This window comes from Rhinoderma darwinii, chromosome 11 (assembly GCF_050947455.1).
Source record: "Rhinoderma darwinii isolate aRhiDar2 chromosome 11, aRhiDar2.hap1, whole genome shotgun sequence".
NCBI classification, from domain to species: Eukaryota; Metazoa; Chordata; class Amphibia; order Anura; family Rhinodermatidae; genus Rhinoderma; species Rhinoderma darwinii.
The window spans coordinates 99,258,936-99,280,316 of NC_134697.1; the positions used below are offsets into that span (position 1 = coordinate 99,258,936).

The following is a 21,381-nucleotide window of genomic DNA, read 5'->3' on the forward strand; positions in this document are numbered from 1 at the left end:
TGTCATGTGACATCATTCCCAGAATCCTCACCTCTCCGATCATGTCCATGTGTTATTAATATAGAAGAGTGATGCCATGTGACATCATTCCCAGAATCCTCACCTCTCCGGTCATGTCCCTGTGTTATTAATAGAGCAGAGTGATGTCATGTGACATTATTCCCAGAATCCTCTCCTCTCCAGTCATGTCTCTGTGTTATTAATAGAGAAGCGTAATGTCATGTGACATCATTCCCAGAATCCTCCCCTCTCCGGACATGTCCACGTGTTATTAATAGAGAAGAGTGATGCTATGTGACATATTTCCCAGAATCCTCTCCTCTCCGGTCATGTCCCTGTGTTATTAATAGAGTAGAGTGATGTCATGTGACATATTTCCCAGAATCCTCACCTCTCCGGTCATGTCCCTGTGTTATTAATAGAGTAGAGTGATGTCATGTGACATATTTCCCAGAATCCTCCCCTCTCCGGACATGTCCATGTGTTATTAATAGAGCAGAGTGATGTCATGTGACATCATTCCCAGAATCCTCACCTCCCCGGTCATGTCCACGTGTTATTAATAGAGAAGAGTGATGCTATGTCACATATTTCCCAGAATCCTCTCCTCTCCGGTCATGTCCCTGTGTTATTAATAGAGTAGAGTGATGTCATGTGACATCATTCCCAGAATCCACTCCTGTCCAGTCATGTTCGTGTGTTATTAATAGAGAAGAGTGATGTCATGTGACATATTTCCCAGAATCCTCCCCTCTCCGGTCATGTCCCTGTGTTATTAATAGAGAAGAATAATGCCATGTGACATATTTCCCAGAATCCTCACCTCTCCACTCATGTCCTCGTGTTATTAATAGAGAAGTGATGTCATGTGACATATTTCCCAGAATCCTCACCTCTCCAGTCATGTCCCTGTTATTAATAGAGAAGAGTGATGTCATGTGACATATTTCCCTGAATCCTCACCTCACCTCATGTCCCCGTGTTATTAATAGAGAAGAGTGATATCATGTGATATATTTCCCAGAATCCTCCCCTCTCCAGTCATGTCCCTGTGTTATTAATAGAGAAGAGTGATGTCATGTGACATATTTCCCAGAATCCTCACCTCTCCGGACATGTCCCTGTGTTATTAATAGAGCAGAGTGATGTCATGTGACATCATTCCTAGAATCCTCTTCTCTCCGGTCATGTCCTGTGTTATTAATAGAGTAGAGTGATATCATGTGACATCATTCCCAGAATCCACTCCTGTCCAGTCATGTTCGTGTGTTATTAATAGACAAGAGTGATGTTATGTGACATATTTCCCAGAATCCTCACCTCTCCAGTCATGTCCTCGTGTTATTAATAGAGAAGTGATGTCATGTGACATATTTCCCAGAATCCTCACCTCTCCAGTCATGTCCCTGTTATTAATAGAGAAGAGTGATGTCATGTGACATATTTCCCAGAATCCTCACCTCTCCGGTCATGTCCTGTGTTATTAATAGAGAAGAGTGATGTCATGTAACATATTTCCCAGGATTCTCACCTCTCCAGTCATGTCCATGTGTCATTAATAGAGAAGAGTGATGTCATGTGACATATTTCCCAGAATCCTCACCTCTCCGGTCATGTCTCTGTGTTATTAATAGAGAAGAGGGATGTCATGTGACATATTTCCCAGAATCCTCACCTCTCCAGTCATGTCCCTGTGTTATTAATAGAGAAGAGTGATGTCATGTGACATATTTCCCAGAATCCTCCCCTCTCCGGTCATGTACCTGTGTTATTAATAGAGAAGAATAATGTCATGTGACATCATTCCCAGAATCCTCACCTCTCCAGTCATGTCCTCGTGTTATTAATAGAGAAGTGATGTCATGTGACATATTTCCCAGAATCCTCACCTCTCCAGTCATGTCCTGTATTATTAATAGAGAAGAGTGATGTCATGTGACATCACTCCCAGAATCCTCCCCTCTCCAGTCATGTCCCCGTGTTATTAAAAAAGAAGAGTGATGTCATGTGACATCATTCCCAGAATCCCCACCTCTCCAGTCATGTCCTGTGTTATTAATAGAGAAGAGTGAAGTCATGTGACATATTTCCCAGAATCCTCTCCTCTCCAGTCATGTCTCTGTGTTATTAATAGAGAAGAGTGATGTCATGTGACATATTTCCCAGAATCCTCACCTCTCCGGTCATGTCCCTGTGTTATTAATAGAGAAGAGTGATGTCATGTGACATATTTCCCAGAATCCTCACCTCTCCAGTCATGTCCCTGTGTTATTAATAGAGAGGAGTGATGTCATGTGACATATTTCCCAGAATCCTCACCTCTCCAGTCATGTCCCTGTTATTAATAGAGAAGAGTGATGTCATGTGACATATTTCCCAGAATCCTCACCTCTCCGGTCATGCCCTGTGTTATTAATAGAGAAGAGTGATGTCATGTGACATATTTCCCAGAATCCTCTCCTCTCCAGTCATGTCTCTGTGTTATTAATAGAGAAGAGTGAGCTCATGTGACATTATTCCCAGAATCCTCATCTCTCCAGTCATGTCCCTGTGTTATTAATAGAGAAGAGTGAGGTCATGTGACATTATTCCCAGAATCCTCTCCTCTCCAGTCATGTCTCTGTGTTATTAAAAGAGAAGCGTAATGTCATGTGACATCATTCCCAGAATCCTCCCCTCTCCGGTCATGTCCAAGTGTTATTAATAGAGAAGAGTGATGCTATGTGACATATTTCCCAGAATCCTCTCCTCTCCGGTCATGTCCAAGTGTTATTAATAGAGAAGAGTGATGCTATGTGACATATTTCCCAGAATCCTCCCCTCTCCGGTCATGTCCAAGTGTTATTAATAGAGAAGAGTGATGTCATGTGACATATTTCCCAGAATCCTCCCCTCTCCGGTCATGTCCCTGTGTTATTAATAGAGAAGAATAATGCCATGTGACATATTTCCCAGAATCCTCACCTCTCCAGTCATGTCTTGTGTTATTAATAGAGAAGAGTGATGTCATGTGACATCATTCCCAGAATCCTCACCTCTCCAATCATGTCCCTGTGTTATTAATAGAGAAGAGTGATGTCATGTGACATATTTCCCAGAATTCTCACCTCTCCAGTCATGTCCCTGTGTTATTAATAAAGACTGATGTCATGTGACATATTTCCCAGAATCCTCTCCAGTCATTTCCTGTGTTATTAATAGAGAAGAGTGATGTCATGTGACATATTTCCCAGAATCCTCACCTCTCCAGTCATGTCCCTGTGTTATTAATAGAGAAGAGTGATGTCATGTGACATATTTCCCAGAATCCTCACTTCTCCGGTCATGTCTCTGTGTTATTAATAGAGAAGAGTGTTGTCACGTGACAAATTTCCCAGAATCCTCACCTCGTCATGTCCTGTGTTATAAATAGAGAAGAGTGAGGTCATGTGACATATTGCCCAGAATCCTCACCTCTCCAGTCATGTCCCTGTGTTATTAATAGCGAAGAGTGATGTCATGTGACATCATTCCCATAATCCTCCCCTCTCCGGTCATGTCCCCGTGTTATTAATAGAGAAGAGTGATGTCATGTGAGATATTTCCCAGAATCCTCCCCTCTCCGGACATGTCCATGTGTTATTAATAGAGCAGAGTGATGTCATGTGACATCATTCCCAGAATCCTCACCTCCCCAGTCATGTCCCTGTGTTAATAGAGAAGAGTGATGTCACGTAACATATTTCCCAGAATCCTCTCCTCTCCAGTCATGTCCCTGTGTTATTAATAGGGAAGAGTGATGTCATGTGACATCATTCCCATAATCCTCCCCTCTCCGGTCATGTCCCCGTGTTATTAATAGAGAAGAGTGATGTCATGTGACATCATTCCCAGAATCCTCACCTCTCCGATCATGTCCATGTGTTATTAATATAGAAGAGTGATGCCATGTGGCATCATTCCCAGAATCCTCACCTCTCCGGTCATGTCCCTGTGTTATTAATAGAGCAGAGTGATGTCATGTGACATTATTCCCAGAATCCTCTCCTCTCCAGTAATGTCCTTGTGTTATTAATAAAGAGTGATGTCATGTGACATTATTCCCAGAATCCTCTCCTCTCCAATCATATCTCTGTGTTATTAATAGAGAAGCGTAATGTCATGTGACATCATTCCCAGAATCCTCTCCGGTCATGTCCCTGTGTTATTAATAGAGTAGAGTGATGTCATGTGACATCATTCCCAGAATCCACTCCTGTCCAGTCATGTTCGTGTGTTATTAATAGAGAAGAGTGATGTCATGTGACATATTTCCCAGAATCCTCACCTCTCCAGTCATGTCCTCGTGTTATTAATAGAGAAGTGATGTCATGTGACATATTTCCCAGAATCCTCACCTCTCCAGTCATGTCCCTGTTATTAATAGAGAAGAGTGATGTCATGTGACATATTTCCCAGAATCCTCACCTCTCCGGTCATGTCCTGTGTTATTAATAGAGAAGAGTGATGTCATGTAACATATTTCCCAGGATTCTCACCTCTCCAGTCATGTCCATGTGTTATTAATAGAGAAGAGTGATGTCATGTGACATATTTCCCAGAATCCTCACCTCTCCGGTCATGTCTCTGTGTTATTAATAGAGAAGAGGGATGTCATGTGACATATTTCCCAGAATCCTCACCTCTCCAGTCATGTCCCTGTGTTATTAATAGAGAAGAGTGATGTCATGTGACATATTTCCCAGAATCCTCCCCTCTCCGGTCATGTACCTGTGTTATTAATAGAGAAGAATAATGTCATGTGACATCATTCCCAGAATCCTCACCTCTCCAGTCATGTCCTCGTGTTATTAATAGAGAAGTGATGTCATGTGACATATTTCCCAGAATCCTCACCTCTCCAGTCATGTCCATGTGTCATTAATAGAGAAGAGTGATGTCATGTGACATATTTCCCAGAATCCTCACCTCTCCAGTCATGTCCTGTATTATTAATAGAGAAGAGTGATGTCATGTGACATCACTCCCAGAATCCTCCCCTCTCCAGTCATGTCCCCATTATTAAAAAAGAAGAGTGATGTCATGTGACATCATTCCCAGAATCCCCACCTCTCCAGTCATGTCCTGTGTTATTAATAGAGAAGAGTGATGTCATGTGACATATTTCCCAGAATCCTCTCCTCTCCAGTCATGTCTGTGTTATTAATAGAGAAGAGTGATGTCATGTGACATATTTCCCAGAATCCTCACCTCTCCGGTCATGTCCCTGTGTTATTAATAGAGAAGAGTGATGTCATGTGACATATTTCCCAGAATCCTCACATCTCCAGTCATGTCCCTGTGTTATTAATAGAGAGGAGTGATGTCATGTGACATATTTCCCAGAATCCTCACCTCTCCAGTCATGTCCCTGTTATTAATAGAGAAGAGTGATGTCATGTGACATATTTCCCAGAATCCTCACCTCTCCGGTCATGCCCTGTGTTATTAATAGAGAAGAGTGATGTCATGTGACATATTTCCCAGAATCCTCTCCTCTCCAGTCATGTCTCTGTGTTATTAATAGAGAAGAGTGAGGTCATGTGACATTATTCCCAGAATCCTCACCTCTCCAGTCATGTCCCTGTGTTATTAATAGAGAAGAGTGAGGTCATGTGACATTATTCCCAGAATCCTCTCCTCTCCAGTCATGTCTCTGTGTTATTAATAGAGAAGCGTAATGTCATGTGACATCATTCCCAGAATCCTCCCCTCTCCGGTCATGTCCACGTGTTATTAATAGAGAAGAGTGATGCTATGTGACATATTTCCCAGAATCCTCTCCTCTCCGGTCATGTCCACGTGTTATTAATAGAGAAGAGTGATGCTATGTGACATATTTCCCAGAATCCTCTCCTCTCCGGTCATGTCCCTGTGTTATTAATAGAGTAGAGTGATGTCATGTGACATCATTCCCAGAATCCACTCCTGTCCAGTCATGTTCGTGTGTTATTAATAGAGAAGAGTGATGTCATGTGACATATTTCCCAGAATCCTCCCCTCTCCGGTCATGTCCCTGTGTTATTAATAGAGAAGAATAATGCCATGTGACATATTTCCCAGAATCCTCACCTCTCCACTCATGTCCTCGTGTTATTAATAGAGAAGTGATGTCATGTGACATATTTCCCAGAATCCTCACCTCTCCAGTCATGTCCGTTATTAATAGAGAAGAGTGATGTCATGTGACATATTTCCCTGAATCGTCACCTCACCTCATGTCCCCGTGTTATTAATAGAGAAGAGTGATGTCATGTGATATATTTCCCAGAATCCTACCCTCTCCAGTCATGTCCCTGTGTTATTAATAGAGAAGAGTGATGTCATGTGACATATTTCCCAGAATCCTCACCTCTCCGGACATGTCCCTGTGTTATTAATAGAGCAGAGTGATGTCATGTGACATCATTCCTAGAATCCTCTCCTCTCCGGTCATGTCCTGTGTTATTAATAGAGTAGAGTGATGTCATGTGTCATCATTCCCAGAATCCACTCCTGTCCAGTCATGTTCGTGTGTTATTAATAGACAAGAGTGATGTCATGTGACATATTTCCCAGAATCCTCACCTCTCCAGTCATGTCCTCGTGTTATTAATAGAGAAGTGATGTCATGTGACATATTTCCCAGAATCCTCACCTCTCCAGTCATGTCCCTGTTATTAATAGAGAAGAGTGATGTCATGTGACATATTTCCCAGAACCCTCACCTCTCCGGTCATGTCCTGTGTTATTAATAGAGAAGAGTGATGTCATGTAACATATTTCCCAGGATTCTCACCTCTCCAGTCATGTCCATGTGTCATTAATAGAGAAGAGTGATGTCATGTGACATATTTCCCAGAATCCTCCCCTCTCCAGTCATGTCCCCGTGTTATTAAAAAAGAAGAGTGATGTCATGTGACATCATTCCCAGAATCCCCACCTCTCCAGTCATGTCCTGTGTTATTAATAGAGAAGAGTGATGTCATGTGACATATTTCCCAGAATCCTCTCCAGTCATGTCTCTGTGTTATTAATAGAGAAGAGTGATGTCATGTGACATATTTCCCAGAATCCTCACCTCTCCAGTCATGTCCTCGTGTTATTAATAGAGAAGTGATGTCATGTGACATATTTCCCAGAATCCTCATCTCTCCGGTCATGTCTCTGTGTTATTAATAGAGAAGAGGGATGTCATGTGACATATTTCCCAGAATCCTCACCTCTCCAGTCATGTCCCTGTGTTATTAATAGAGAAGAGTGATGTCATGTGACATATTTCCCAGAATCCTCCCCTCTCCGGTCATGTACCTGTGTTATTAATAGAGAAGAATAATGTCATGTGACATCATTCCCAGAATCCTCACCTCTCCAGTCATGTCCTCGTGTTATTAATAGAGAAGTGATGTCATGTGACATATTTCCCAGAATCCTCACCTCTCCAGTCATGTCCTGTATTATTAATTGAGAAGAGTGATGTCATGTGACATCACTCCCAGAATCCTCCCCTCTCCAGTCATGTCCCCGTGTTATTAAAAAAGAAGAGTGATGTCATGTGACATCATTCCCAGAATCCCCACCTCTCCAGTCATGTCCTGTGTTATTAATAGAGAAGAGTGATGTCATGTGACATATTTCCCAGAATCCTCTCCTCTCCAGTCATGTCTCTGTGTTATTAATAGAGAAGAGTGATGTCATGTGACATATTTCCCAGAATCCTCACCTCTCCGGTCATGTCCCTGTATTATTAATAGAGAAGAGTGATGTCATGTGACATATTTCCCAGAATCCTCACCTCTCCAGTCATGTCCCTGTGTTATTAATAGAGAGGAGTGATGTCATGTGACATATTTCCCAGAATCCTCAACTCTCCAGTCATGTCCCTGTTATTAATAGAGAAGAGTGATGTCATGTGACATATTTCCCAGAATCCTCACCTCTCCGGTCATGTCCTGTGTTATTAATAGAGAAGAGTGATGTCATGTGACATATTTCCCAGAATCCTCTCCTCTCCAGTCATGTCTCTGTGTTATTAATAGAGAAGAGTGATGTCATGTAACATATTTCCCAGAATCCTCACCTCTCCAGCCAAGTCCCTGTGTTATTAATAGAGAAGAGTGATGTCATGTGACATATTTCCCAGAATCCTCCCCTCTCCAGTCATGTCCCTGTGTTATTAATAGAGAAGAGTGAGGTCATGTGACATTATTCCCAGAATCCTCACCTCTCCAGTCATGTCCCTGTGTTATTAATAGAGAAGAGTGAGGTCATGTGACATTATTCCCAGAATCCTCTCCTCTCCAGTCATGTCTCTGTGTTATTAATAGAGAAGCGTAATGTCATGTGACATCATTCCCAGAATCCTCCCCTCTCCGGTCATGTCCACGTGTTATTAATAGAGAAGAGTGATGCAATGTGACATATTTCCCAGAATCCTCACCTCTCCGGTCATGTCCACGTGTTATTAATAGAGAAGAGTGATGCTATGTGACATATTTCCCAGAATCCTCTCCTCTCCGGTCATGTCCCTGTGTTATTAATAGAGTAGAGTGATGTCATGTGACATCATTCCCAGAATCCACTCCTGTCCAGTCATGTTCGTGTGTTATTAATAGAGAAGAGTGATGTCACGTGACATATTTCCCAGAATCCTCCCCTCTCCGGTCATGTCCCTGTGTTATTAATAGAGAAGAATAATGCCATGTGACATATTTCCCAGAATCCTCACCTCTCCACTCATGTCCTCGTGTTATTAATAGAGAAGTGATGTCATGTGACATATTTCCCAGAATCCTCACCTCTCCTCATGTCCCCGTGTTATTAATAGAGAAGAGTGATGTCATGTGACATCATTCCTAGAATCCTCTCCTCTCCGGTCATGTCCTGTGTTATTAATAGAGAAGAGTGATGTCATGTGACATATTTCCCAGAATCCTCACCTCTCCAGTCATGTCCATGTGTTATTAATAGAGAAGAGTGATGTCATGTGACATATTTCCCAGAATCCTCACCTCTCCAGTCATGTCCCTGTGTTATTAATAGAGAAGAGTGATGTCATGTGACATATTTCCCAGAATCCTCACTTCTCCGGTCATGTCTCTGTGTTATTAATAGAGAAGAGTGTTGTCATGTGACATATTTCCCAGAATCCTCTCCTCTCCAGTCATGTCCCTGTGTTATTAAGAAAAGAGTGATGTCATGTGACAAATTTCCCAGAATCCTCACCTCCAGTCATGTCCTGTGTTATTAATAGAGAAGAGTGAGGTCATGTGACATATTTCCCAGAATCCTCACCTCTCCAGTCATGTCCCTGTGTTATTAATAGAGAAGAGTGAGGTCATGTGACATGTTTCCCAGAATCCTCACCTCTCCAGTCATGTCCCTGTGTTATTAATAGCGAAGAGTGATGTCATGTGACATCATTCCCATAATCCTCCCCTCTCCGGTCATGTCCGTGTTATTAATAGAGAAGAGTGATGTCCTGTGACATATTTCCCAGAATCCTCCCCTCTCCGGACATGTCCATGTGTTATTAATAGAGCAGAGTGATGTCATGTGACATCATTCCCAGAATCCTCACCTCCCCAGTCATGTCCCTGTGTTAATAGAGAAGAGTGATGTCACGTAACATATTTCCCAGAATCCTCTCCTCTCCAGTCATGTCCCTGTGTTATTAATAGGGAAGAGTGAAGTCATGTGACATCATTCCCATAATCCTCCCCTCTCCGGTCATGTTCCCGTGTTATTAATAGAGAAGAGTGATGTCATGTGACATATTTCCCAGAATCCTCCCCTCTCCGGACATGTCCATGTGTTATTAATAGAGAAGAGTGATGTCATGTAACATATTTCCCAGAATCCTCTCCTCTCCAATCATGTCCTGTGTTATTAATAGAGTAGAGTGATGTCATGTGACATATTTCCCAGAATCCTCACCGTTCCAGTCATGTCCGTGTTATTAATAGAGAAGAGTGATGTCATGTGACATCATTCCCAGAATCCTCACCTCTCCGATCATGTCCATGTGTTATTAATATAGAAGAGTGATGCCATGTGACATCATTCTCAGAATCCTCACCTCTCCGGTCATGTCCCTGTGTTATTAATAGAGCAGAGTGATGTCATGTGACATTATTCCCAGAATCCTCTCCTCTCCAGTCATGTCTCTGTGTTATTAATAGAGAAGCGTAATGTCATGTGACATCATTCCCAGAATCCTCCCCTCTCCGGTCATGTCCACGTGTTATTAATAGAGAAGAGTGATGCTATGTGACATATTTCCCAGAATCCTCTCCTCTCCGGTCATGTCCCTGTGTTATTAATAGAGTAGAGTGATGTCATGTGACATATTTCCCAGAATCCTCACCTCTCTGGTCATGTCCCTGTGTTATTAATAGAGTAGAGTGATGTCATGTGACATATTTCCTAGAATCCTCACCTCTCCGATCATGTCCTGTGTTATTAATAGAGTAGAGTGATGTCATGTGACATCATTCCCAGAATCCACTCCTGTCCAGTCATGTTCGTGTGTTATTAATAGAGAAGAGTGATGCCATGTGACATATTTCCCAGAATCCTCCCCTCTCCGGTCATGTCCCTGTGTTATTAATAGAGAAGAATAATGTCATGTGACATATTTCCCAGAATCCTCACCTCTCCGGTCATGTCCCTGTTATTAATAGAGAAGAGTGATGTCATGTGACATATTTCCCAGAATCCTCACCTCTCCGGTCATGTCTCTGTGTTATTAATAGAGAAGAGGGATGTCATGTGACATATTTCCCAGAATCCTCACCTCTCCAGTCATGTCCCTGTGTTATTAATAGAGAAGAGTGATGTCATGTGACATATTTCCCAGAATCCTCCCCTCTCCGGTCATGTACCTGTGTTATTAATAGAGAAGAATAATGTCATATGACATATTTCCCAGAATCCTCTCCTCTCCAGTCATGTCCCTGTGTTATTAATAGAGTAGAGTGATGTCATGTGACATCATTCCCAGAATCCTCTCCTCTCCAGTCATGTCTCTGTGTTATTAATAGAGAAGAGTGATGTCATGTGACATATTTCCCAGAATCCTCACCTCTCCAGTCATGTACCTGTGTTATTAATAGAGAAGAATAATGTCATGTGACATCACTCCCAGAATCCTCCCCTCTCCAGTCATGTCCCCGTGTTATTAAAAAAGAAGAGTGATGTCATGTGACATCATTCCCAGAATCCCCACCTCTCCAGTCATGTCCTGTGTTATTAATAGAGAAGAGTGATGTCATGTGACATATTTCCCAGAATCCTCTCCTCTCCAGTCATGTCCATGTGTCATTAATAGAGAAGAGTGATGTCATGTGACATATTTCCCAGAATCCTCACCTCTCCGGTCATGTCTCTGTGTTATTAATAGAGAAGAGGGATGTCATGTGACATATTTCCCAGAATCCTCACCTCTCCAGTCATGTCCCTGTGTTATTAATAGAGAAGAGTGATGTCATGTGACATATTTCCCAGAATCCTCCCCTCTCCGGTCATGTACCTGTGTTATTAATAGAGAAGAATAATGTCATGTGACATCATTCCCAGAATCCTCACCTCTCCAGTCATGTCCTCGTGTTATTAATAGAGAAGTGATGTCATGTGACATATTTCCCAGAATCCTCACCTCTCCAGTCATGTCCATGTGTCATTAATAGAGAAGAGTGATATCATGTGACATATTTCCCAGAATCCTCACCTCTCCAGTCATGTCCTGTATTATTAATAGAAAAGAGTGATGTCATGTGACATCACTCCCAGAATCCTCCCCTCTCCAGTCATGTCCCCGTGTTATTAAAAAAGAAGAGTGATGTCATGTGACATCATTCCCAGAATCCCCACCTCTCCAGTCATGTCCTGTGTTATTAATAGAGAAGAGTGATGTCATGTGACATATTTCCCAGAATCCTCTCCAGTCATGTCTCTGTGTTATTAATAGAGAAGAGTGATGTCATGTGACATATTTCCCAGAATCCTCACTTCTCCAGTCATGTCCTCGTGTTATTAATAGAGAAGTGATGTCATGTGACATATTTCCCAGAATCCTCATCTTTCCGGTCATGTCTCTGTGTTATTAATAGAGAAGAGGGATGTCATGTGACATATTTCCCAGAATCCTCACCTCTCCAGTCATGTCCCTGTGTTATTAATAGAGAAGAGTGATGTCATGTGACATATTTCCCAGAATCCTCCCCTCTCCGGTCATGTACCTGTGTTATTAATAGAGAAGAATAATGTCATGTGACATCATTCCCAGAATCCTCACCTCTCCAGTCATGTCCTCGTGTTATTAATAGAGAAGTGATGTCATGTGACATATTTCCCAGAATCCTCACCTCTCCAGTCATGTCCATGTGTCATTAATAGAGAAGAGTGATGTCATGTGACATCACTCCCAGAATCCTCCCCTCTCCAGTCATGTCCCCGTGTTATTAAAAAAGAAGAGTGATGTCATGTGACATCATTCCCAGAATCCCCACCTCTCCAGTCATGTCCTGTGTTATTAATAGAGAAGAGTGATGTCATGTGACATATTTCCCAGAATCCTCTCCTCTCCAGTCATGTCTCTGTGTTATTAATAGAGAAGAGTGATGTCATGTGACATATTTCCCAGAATCCTCACCTCTCCGGTCATGTCCCTGTGTTATTAATAGAGAAGAGTGATGTCATGCGACATATTTCCCAGAATCCTCACCTCTCCAGTCATGTCCCTGTGTTATTAATAGAGAGGAGTGATGTCATGTGACATATTTCCCAGAATCCTCACCTCTCCAGTCATGTCCCTGTTATTAATAGAGAAGAGTGATGTCATGTGACATATTTCCCAGAATCCTCACCTCTCCGGTCATGTCCTGTGTTATTAATAGAGAAGAGTGATGTCATGTGACATATTTCCCAGAATCCTCTCCTCTCCAGTCATGTCTCTGTGTTATTAATAGAGAAGAGTGATGTCATGTAACATATTTCCCAGAATCCTCACCTCTCCAGCCAAGTCCCTGTGTTATTAATAGAGAAGAGTGATGTCATGTGACATATTTCCCAGAATCCTCCCCTCTCCAGTCATGTCCCTGTGTTATTAATAGAGAAGAGTGAGGTCATGTGACATTATTCCCAGAATCCTCACCTCTCCAGTCATGTCCCTGTGTTATTAATAGAGAAGAGTGAGGTCATGTGACATTATTCCCAGAATCCTCACCTCTCCAGTCATGTCCCTGTGTTATTAATAGAGAAGAGTGAGGTCATGTGACATTATTCCCAGAATCCTCTCCTCTCCAGTCATGTCTCTGTGTTATTAATAGAGAAGCGTAATGTCATGTGACATCATTCCCAGAATCCTCCCCTCTCCGGTCATGTCCACGTGTTATTAATAGAGAAGAGTGATGCTATGTGACATATTTCCCAGAATCCTCTCCTCTCCGGTCATGTCCACGTGTTATTAAAAAAGAAGAGTGATGTCATGTGACATCATTCCCAGAATCCCCACCTCTCCAGTCATGTCCTGTGTTATTAATAGAGAAGAGTGATGTCATGTGACATATTTCCCAGAATCCTCTCCAGTCATGTCTCTGTGTTATTAATAGAGAAGAGTGATGTCATGTGACATATTTCCCAGAATCCTCACCTCTCCAGTCATGTCCTCGTGTTATTAATAGAGAAGTGATGTCATGTGACATATTTCCCAGAATCCTCATCTCTCCGGTCATGTCTCTGTGTTATTAATAGAGAAGAGGGATGTCATGTGACATATTTCCCAGAATCCTCACCTCTCCAGTCATGTCCCTGTGTTATTAATAGAGAAGAGTGATGTCATGTGACATATTTCCCAGAATCCTCCCCTCTCCGGTCATGTACCTGTGTTATTAATAGAGAAGAATAATGTCATGTGACATCATTCCCAGAATCCTCACCTCTCCAGTCATGTCCTCGTGTTATTAATAGAGAAGTGATGTCATGTGACATATTTCCCAGAATCCTCACCTCTCCAGTCATGTCCATGTGTCATTAATAGAGAAGAGTGATGTCATGTGACATATTTCCCAGAATCCTCACCTCTCCAGTCATGTCCTGTATTATTAATTGAGAAGAGTGATGTCATGTGACATCACTCCCAGAATCCTCCCCTCTCCAGTCATGTCCCCGTGTTATTAAAAAAGAAGAGTGATGTCATGTGACATCATTCCCAGAATCCCCACCTCTCCAGTCATGTCCTGTGTTATTAATAGAGAAGAGTGATGTCATGTGACATATTTCCCAGAATCCTCTCCTCTCCAGTCATGTCTCTGTGTTATTAATAGAGAAGAGTGATGTCATGCGACATATTTCCCAGAATCCTCACCTCTCCGGTCATGTCCCTGTGTTATTAATAGAGAAGAGTGATGTCATGCGACATATTTCCCAGAATCCTCACCTCTCCAGTCATGTCCCTGTGTTATTAATAGAGAGGAGTGATGTCATGTGACATATTTCCCAGAATCCTCACCTCTCCAGTCATGTCCCTGTTATTAATAGAGAAGAGTGATGTCATGTGACATATTTCCCAGAATCCTCACCTCTCCGGTCATGTCCTGTGTTATTAATAGAGAAGAGTGATGTCATGTGACATATTTCCCAGAATCCTCTCCTCTCCAGTCATGTCTCTGTGTTATTAATAGAGAAGAGTGATGTCATGTAACATATTTCCCAGAATCCTCACCTCTCCAGCCAAGTCCCTGTGTTATTAATAGAGAAGAGTGATGTCATGTGACATATTTCCCAGAATCCTCCCCTCTCCAGTCATGTCCCTGTGTTATTAATAGAGAAGAGTGAGGTCATGTGACATTATTCCCAGAATCCTCACCTCTCCAGTCATGTCCCTGTGTTATTAATAGAGAAGAGTGAGGTCATGTGACATTATTCCCAGAATCCTCTCCTCTCCAGTCATGTCTCTGTGTTATTAATAGAGAAGCGTAATGTCATGTGACATCATTCCCAGAATCCTCCCCTCTCCGGTCATGTCCACGTGTTATTAATAGAGAAGAGTGATGCTATGTGACATATTTCCCAGAATCCTCTCCTCTCCGGTCATGTCCACGTGTTATTAATAGAGAAGAGTGATGCTATGTGACATATTTCCCATAATCCTCTCCTCTCCGGTCATGTCCCTGTGTTATTAATAGAGTAGAGTGATGTCATGTGACATCATTCCCAGAATCCACTCCTGTCCAGTCATGTTCGTGTGTTATTAATAGAGAAGAGTGATGTCACGTGACATATTTCCCAGAATCCTCCCCTCTCCGGTCATGTCCCTGTGTTATTAATAGAGAAGAATAATGCCATGTGACATATTTCCCAGAATCCTCACCTCTCCACTCATGTCCTCGTGTTATTAATAGAGAAGTGATGTCATGTGACATATTTCCCAGAATCCTCACCTCTCCAGTCATGTCCCTGTTATTAATAGAGAAGAGTGATGTCATGTGACATATTTCCCTGAATCCTCACCTCACCTCATGTCCCCGTGTTATTAATAGAGAAGAGTGATGTCATGTGATATATTTCCCAGAATCCTCCCCTCTCCAGTCATGTCCCTGTGTTATTAATAGAGAAGAGTGATGTCATGTGACATATTTCCCAGAATCCTCACCTCTCCGGACATGTCCCTGTGTTATTAATAGAGCAGAGTGATGTCATGTGACATCATTCCTAGAATCCTCTCCTCTCCGGTCATGTCCTGTGTTATTAATAGAGAAGAGTGATGTCATGTGACATATTTCCCAGAATCCTCACCTCTCCAGTCATGTCCATGTGTTATTAATAGAGAAGAGTGATGTCATGTGACATATTTCCCAGAATCCTCACCTCTCCAGTCATGTCCCTGTGTTATTAATAGAGAAGAGTGATGTCATGTGACATATTTCCCAGAATCCTCACTTCTCCGGTCATGTCTCTGTGTTATTAATAGAGAAGAGTGTTGTCATGTGACATATTTCCCAGAATCCTCTCCTCTCCAGTCATGTCCCTGTGTTATTAAGAAAAGAGTGATGTCATGTGACAAATTTCCCAGAATCCTCACCTCCAGTCATGTCCTGTGTTATTAATAGAGAAGAGTGAGGTCATGTGACATATTTCCCAGAATCCTCACCTCTCCAGTCATGTCCCTGTGTTATTAATAGAGAAGAGTGAGGTCATGTGACATGTTTCCCAGAATCCTCACCTCTCCAGTCATGTCCCTGTGTTATTAATAGCGAAGAGTGATGTCATGTGACATCATTCCCATAATCCTCCCCTCTCCGGTCATGTCCGTGTTATTAATAGAGAAGAGTGATGTCCTGTGACATATTTCCCAGAATCCTCCCCTCTCCGGACATGTCCATGTGTTATGAATAGAGCAGAGTGATGTCATGTGACATCATTCCCAGAATCCTCACCTCCCCAGTCATGTCCCTGTGTTAATAGAGAAGAGTGATGTCACGTAACATATTTCCCAGAATCCTCTCCTCTCCAGTCATGTCCCTGTGTTATTAATAGGGAAGAGTGAAGTCATGTGACATCATTCCCATAATCCTCCCCTCTCCGGTCATGTTCCCGTGTTATTAATAGAGAAGAGTGATGTCATGTGACATATTTCCCAGAATCCTCCCCTCTCCGGACATGTCCATGTGTTATTAATAGAGAAGAGTGATGTCATGTAACATATTTCCCAGAATCCTCTCCTCTCCAATCATGTCCTGTGTTATTAATAGAGTAGAATGATGTCATGTGACATATTTCCCAGAATCCTCACCGTTCCAGTCATGTCCGTGTTATTAATAGAGAAGAGTGATGTCATGTGACATCATTCCCAGAATCCTCACCTCTCCGATCATGTCCATGTGTTATTAATATAGAAGAGTGATTCCATGTGACATCATTCTCAGAATCCTCACCTCTCCGGTCATGTCCCTGTGTTATTAATAGAGCAGAGTGATGTCATGTGACATTATTCCCAGAATCCTCTCCTCTCCAGTCATGTCTCTGTGTTATTAATAGAGAAGCGTAATGTCATGTGACATCATTCCCAGAATCCTCCCCTCTCCGGTCATGTCCACGTGTTATTAATAGAGAAGAGTGATGCTATGTGACATATTTCCCAGAATCCTCTCCTCTCCGGTCATGTCCCTGTGTTATTAATAGAGTAGAGTGATGTCATGTGACATATTTCCCAGAATCCTCACCTCTCTGGTCATGTCCCTGTGTTATTAATAGAGTAGAGTGATGTCATGTGACATATTTCCTAGAATCCTCACCTCTCCGGTCATGTCCTGTGTTATTAATAGAGTAGAGTGATGTCATGTGACATCATTCCCAGAATCCACTCCTGTCCAGTCATGTTCGTGTGTTATTAATAGAGAAGAGTGATGCCATGTGACATATTTCCCAGAATCCTCCCCTCTCCGGTCATGTCCCTGTGTTATTAATAGAGATGAATAATGTCATGTGACATATTTCCCAGAATCCTCACCTCTCCGGTCATGTCCCTGTTATTAATAGAGAAGAGTGATGTCATGTGACATATTTCCCAGAATCCTCACCTCTCCGGTCATGTCTCTGTGTTATTAATAGAGAAGAGTGATGTCATGTGACATATTTCCCAGAATCCTCCCCTCTCCGGTCATGTACCTGTGTTATTAATAGAGAAGAATAATGTCATATGACATATTTCCCAGAATCCTCTCCTCTCCAGTCATGTCCCTGTGTTATTAATAGAGTAGAGTGATGTCATGTGACATCATTCCCAGAATCCTCACCTCTCCAGTCATGTCCTCGTGTTATTAATAGAGAAGTGATGTCATGTGACATATTTCCCAGAATCCTCACCTCTCCAGTCATGTCCATGTGTCATTAATAGAGAAGAGTGATGTCATGTGACATCACTCCCAGAATCCTCCCCTCTCCAGTCATGTCCCCGTGTTATTAAAAAAGAAGAGTGATGTCATGTGACATCATTCCCAGAATCCCCACCTCTCCAGTCATGTCCTGTGTTATTAATAGAGAAGAGTGATGTCATGTGACATATTTCCCAGAATCCTCTCCTCTCCAGTCATGTCTCTGTGTTATTAATAGAGAAGAGTGATGTCATGTGACATATTTCCCAGAATCCTCACCTCTCCGGTCATGTCCCTGTGTTATTAATAGAGAAGAGTGATGTCATGTGACATATTTCCCAGAATCCTCACCTTTCCAGTCATGTCCCTGTGTTATTAATAGAGAGGAGTGATGTCATGTGACATATTTCCCAGAATCCTCACCTCTCCAGTCATGTCCCTGTTATTAATAGAGAAGAGTGATGTCATGTGACATATTTCCCAGAATCCTCACCTCTCCGGTCATGTCCTGTGTTATTAATAGAGAAGAGTGATGTCATGTAACATATTTCCCAGGATTCTCACCTCTCCAGTCATGTCCATGTGTCATTAATAGAGAAGAGTGATGTCATGTGACATATTTCCCAGAATCCTCACCTCTCCGGTCATGTCTCTGTGTTATTAATACAGAAGAGGGATGTCATGTGACATATTTCCCAGAATCCTCACCTCTCCAGTCATGTCCCTGTGTTATTAATAGAGAAGAGTGAGGTCATGTGACATCATTCCCAGAATCCTCCCCTCTCCGGTCATGTCCACGTGTTATTAATAGAGAAGAGTGATGCTATGTGACATATTTCCCAGAATCCTCACCTCTCCAGTCATGTCTCTGTGTTATTAATAGAGAAGCGTAATGTCATGTGACATCATTCCCAGAATCCTCCCCTCTCCGGTCATGTCCACGTGTTATTAATAGAGAAGAGTGATGCTATGTGACATATTTCCCAGAATCCTCTCCTCTCCGGTCATGTCCCTGTGTTATTAATAGAGTAGAGTGATGTCATGTGACATAATTCCCAGAATCCACTCCTGTCCAGTCATGTTCGTGTGTTATTAATAGAGAAGCGTAATGTCATGTGACATCATTCCCAGAATCCTCCCCTCTCCGGTCATGTCCCTGTGTTATTAATAGAGTAGAGTGATGTCATGTGACATATTTCCCAGAATCCTCACCTCTCCGGTCATGTCCCTGTGTTATTAATAGAGTAGAGTGATGTCATGTGATATATTTCCCAGAATCCTCACCTTTCCAGTCATGTCCCTGTGTTATTAATAGAGAGGAGTGATGTCATGTGACATATTTCCCAGAATCCTCACCTCTCCAGTCATGTCCCTGTTATTAATAGAGAAGAGTGATGTCATGTGACATATTTCCCAGAATCCTCACCTCTCCGGTCATGTCCTGTGTTATTAATAGAGAAGAGTGATGTCATGTAACATATTTCCCAGGATTCTCACCTCTCCAGTCATGTCCATGTGTCATTAATAGAGAAGAGTGATGTCATGTGACATATTTCCCAGAATCCTCACCTCTCCGGTCATGTCTCTGTGTTATTAATACAGAAGAGGGATGTCATGTGACATATTTCCCAGAATCCTCACCTCTCCAGTCATGTCCCTGTGTTATTAATAGAGAAGAGTGAGGTCATGTGACATCATTCCCAGAATCCTCCCCTCTCCGGTCATGTCCACGTGTTATTAATAGAGAAGAGTGATGCTATGTGACATATTTCCCAGAATCCTCACCTCTCCAGTCATGTCTCTGTGTTATTAATAGAGAAGCGTAATGTCATGTGACATCATTCCCAGAATCCTCCCCTCTCCGGTCATGTCCACGTGTTATTAATAGAGAAGAGTGATGCTATGTGACATATTTCCCAGAATCCTCTCCTCTCCGGTCATGTCCCTGTGTTATTAATAGAGTAGAGTGATGTCATGTGACATAATTCCCAGAATCCACTCCTGTCCAGTCATGTTCGTGTGTTATTAATAGAGAAGCGTAATGTCATGTGACATCATTCCCAGAATCCTCCCCTCTCCGGTCATGTCCCTGTGTTATTAATAGAGTAGAGTGATGTCATGTGACATATTTCCCAGAATCCTCACCTCTCCGGTCATGTCCCTGTGTTATTAATAGAGTAGAGTGATGTCATGTGATATATTTCCCAGAATCCTCACCTCTCCGGTCATGTCCTGTGTTATTAATAGAGTAGAGTGATGTCACGTGACATCATTCCCAGAATCCACTCCTGTCCAGTCATGTTCGTGTGTTATTAATAGAGAAGAGTGATGTCATGTGACATATTTCCCAGAATCCTCACCTCTCCAGTCATGTCCCTGTTATTAATAGAGAAGAGGGATGTCATGTGACATATTTCCCAGAATCCTCACCTCTCCAGTCATGTCCCTGTGTTATTAATAGAGAAGAGTGATGTCATGTGACATATTTCCCAGAATCCTCACCTCTCCGGTCATGTACCTGTGTTATTAATAGAGAAGAATAATGTCATGTGACATATTTCCCAGAATCCTCTCCTCTCCAGTCATGTACCTGTTATTAATAGAGAAGAATAATGTCATGTGACATATTTCCCAGAATCCTCCCCTCTCCGGTCATGTACCTGTGTTATTAATAGAGAAGAATAATGTCATGTGATATATTTCCCAGAATCCTCACCTCTCCAGTAATGTCCTCGTGTTATTAATAGAGAAGTGATGTCATGTGACATATTTCCCAGAATCCTCACCTCTCCAGTCATGTCCCCGTGTTAGTAAAAGAGAAGAGTGATGTCATGTGACATATTTCCCAGAATCCTCACCTCTCCAGTAATGTCCTGTGTTATTAATAGAGAAGAGTGATGTCATGTGACATATTTCCCAGAATCCTCACCTCTCCGGTCAGCAGGTAGATGATCTCCAGGGTGAGGTCTAGAATGTTCTTGGTCATTGTATTTCTGTGATGGTCTCGTCCTGTTGGGTCAGAGGAGGAGGGGACCATTGTCTGGAGGGTACAGGGGGGAAGATGGATAGAAATGAGCGGATAATAACGGGAGAAATATCTGACAACCACAATCCATGTAAAGAACAATCTATGAAAAAAGTCACGTGACTACAAATCATACCTACCCGACAGCAGCTGAGATGCGGCTGCTCAATACTACTGACTGCAGGACCTGTGATGACGTCATAAGATGAGTCATGTGAGGGGGCGGAGCTCAGCAGTGGAGGGTGTAAGAAATAGTAACTGCAGGACCCGTCATGTGATCACTCACGTGAGGGGGCGGGGATCTATGGAGAAGTGATGGAGTCAGCGTTTTATCTTCTATAGTCATCAGTTGTGTGAGACTTGGACATGCTGGGAGTTGTAGTTCTCTCCTCTTATACTTCCTCCTGTAATGTTCTCTGATATCCCATAATAACAGCCTGGACATGCTGGGAGTTGTAGTTCTCTCCTCTCATACCTCCTCCTGTA

General features: G+C 42.4%; 1 protein-coding gene across 1 annotated transcript in view; it reads right to left on the bottom strand.

The window, feature by feature from the left end:
• LOC142663507 (uncharacterized) overlaps positions 1-21,092 on the bottom strand; it is a 258,612-nt gene extending 237,520 nt beyond the window's left edge. Inside the window, exons 1-2 of the mRNA XM_075842222.1 lie at positions 21,036-21,092; positions 20,800-20,910 (exon numbers count right to left, since the gene is read on the bottom strand). Coding sequence (XP_075698337.1) covers positions 20,800-20,907 — 108 coding nt within the window. The 5' untranslated portion in view covers positions 20,908-20,910; positions 21,036-21,092. The remainder of the gene's footprint in view (positions 1-20,799; positions 20,911-21,035) is intronic.
• Positions 21,093-21,381: the final 289 nt, after the last annotated feature.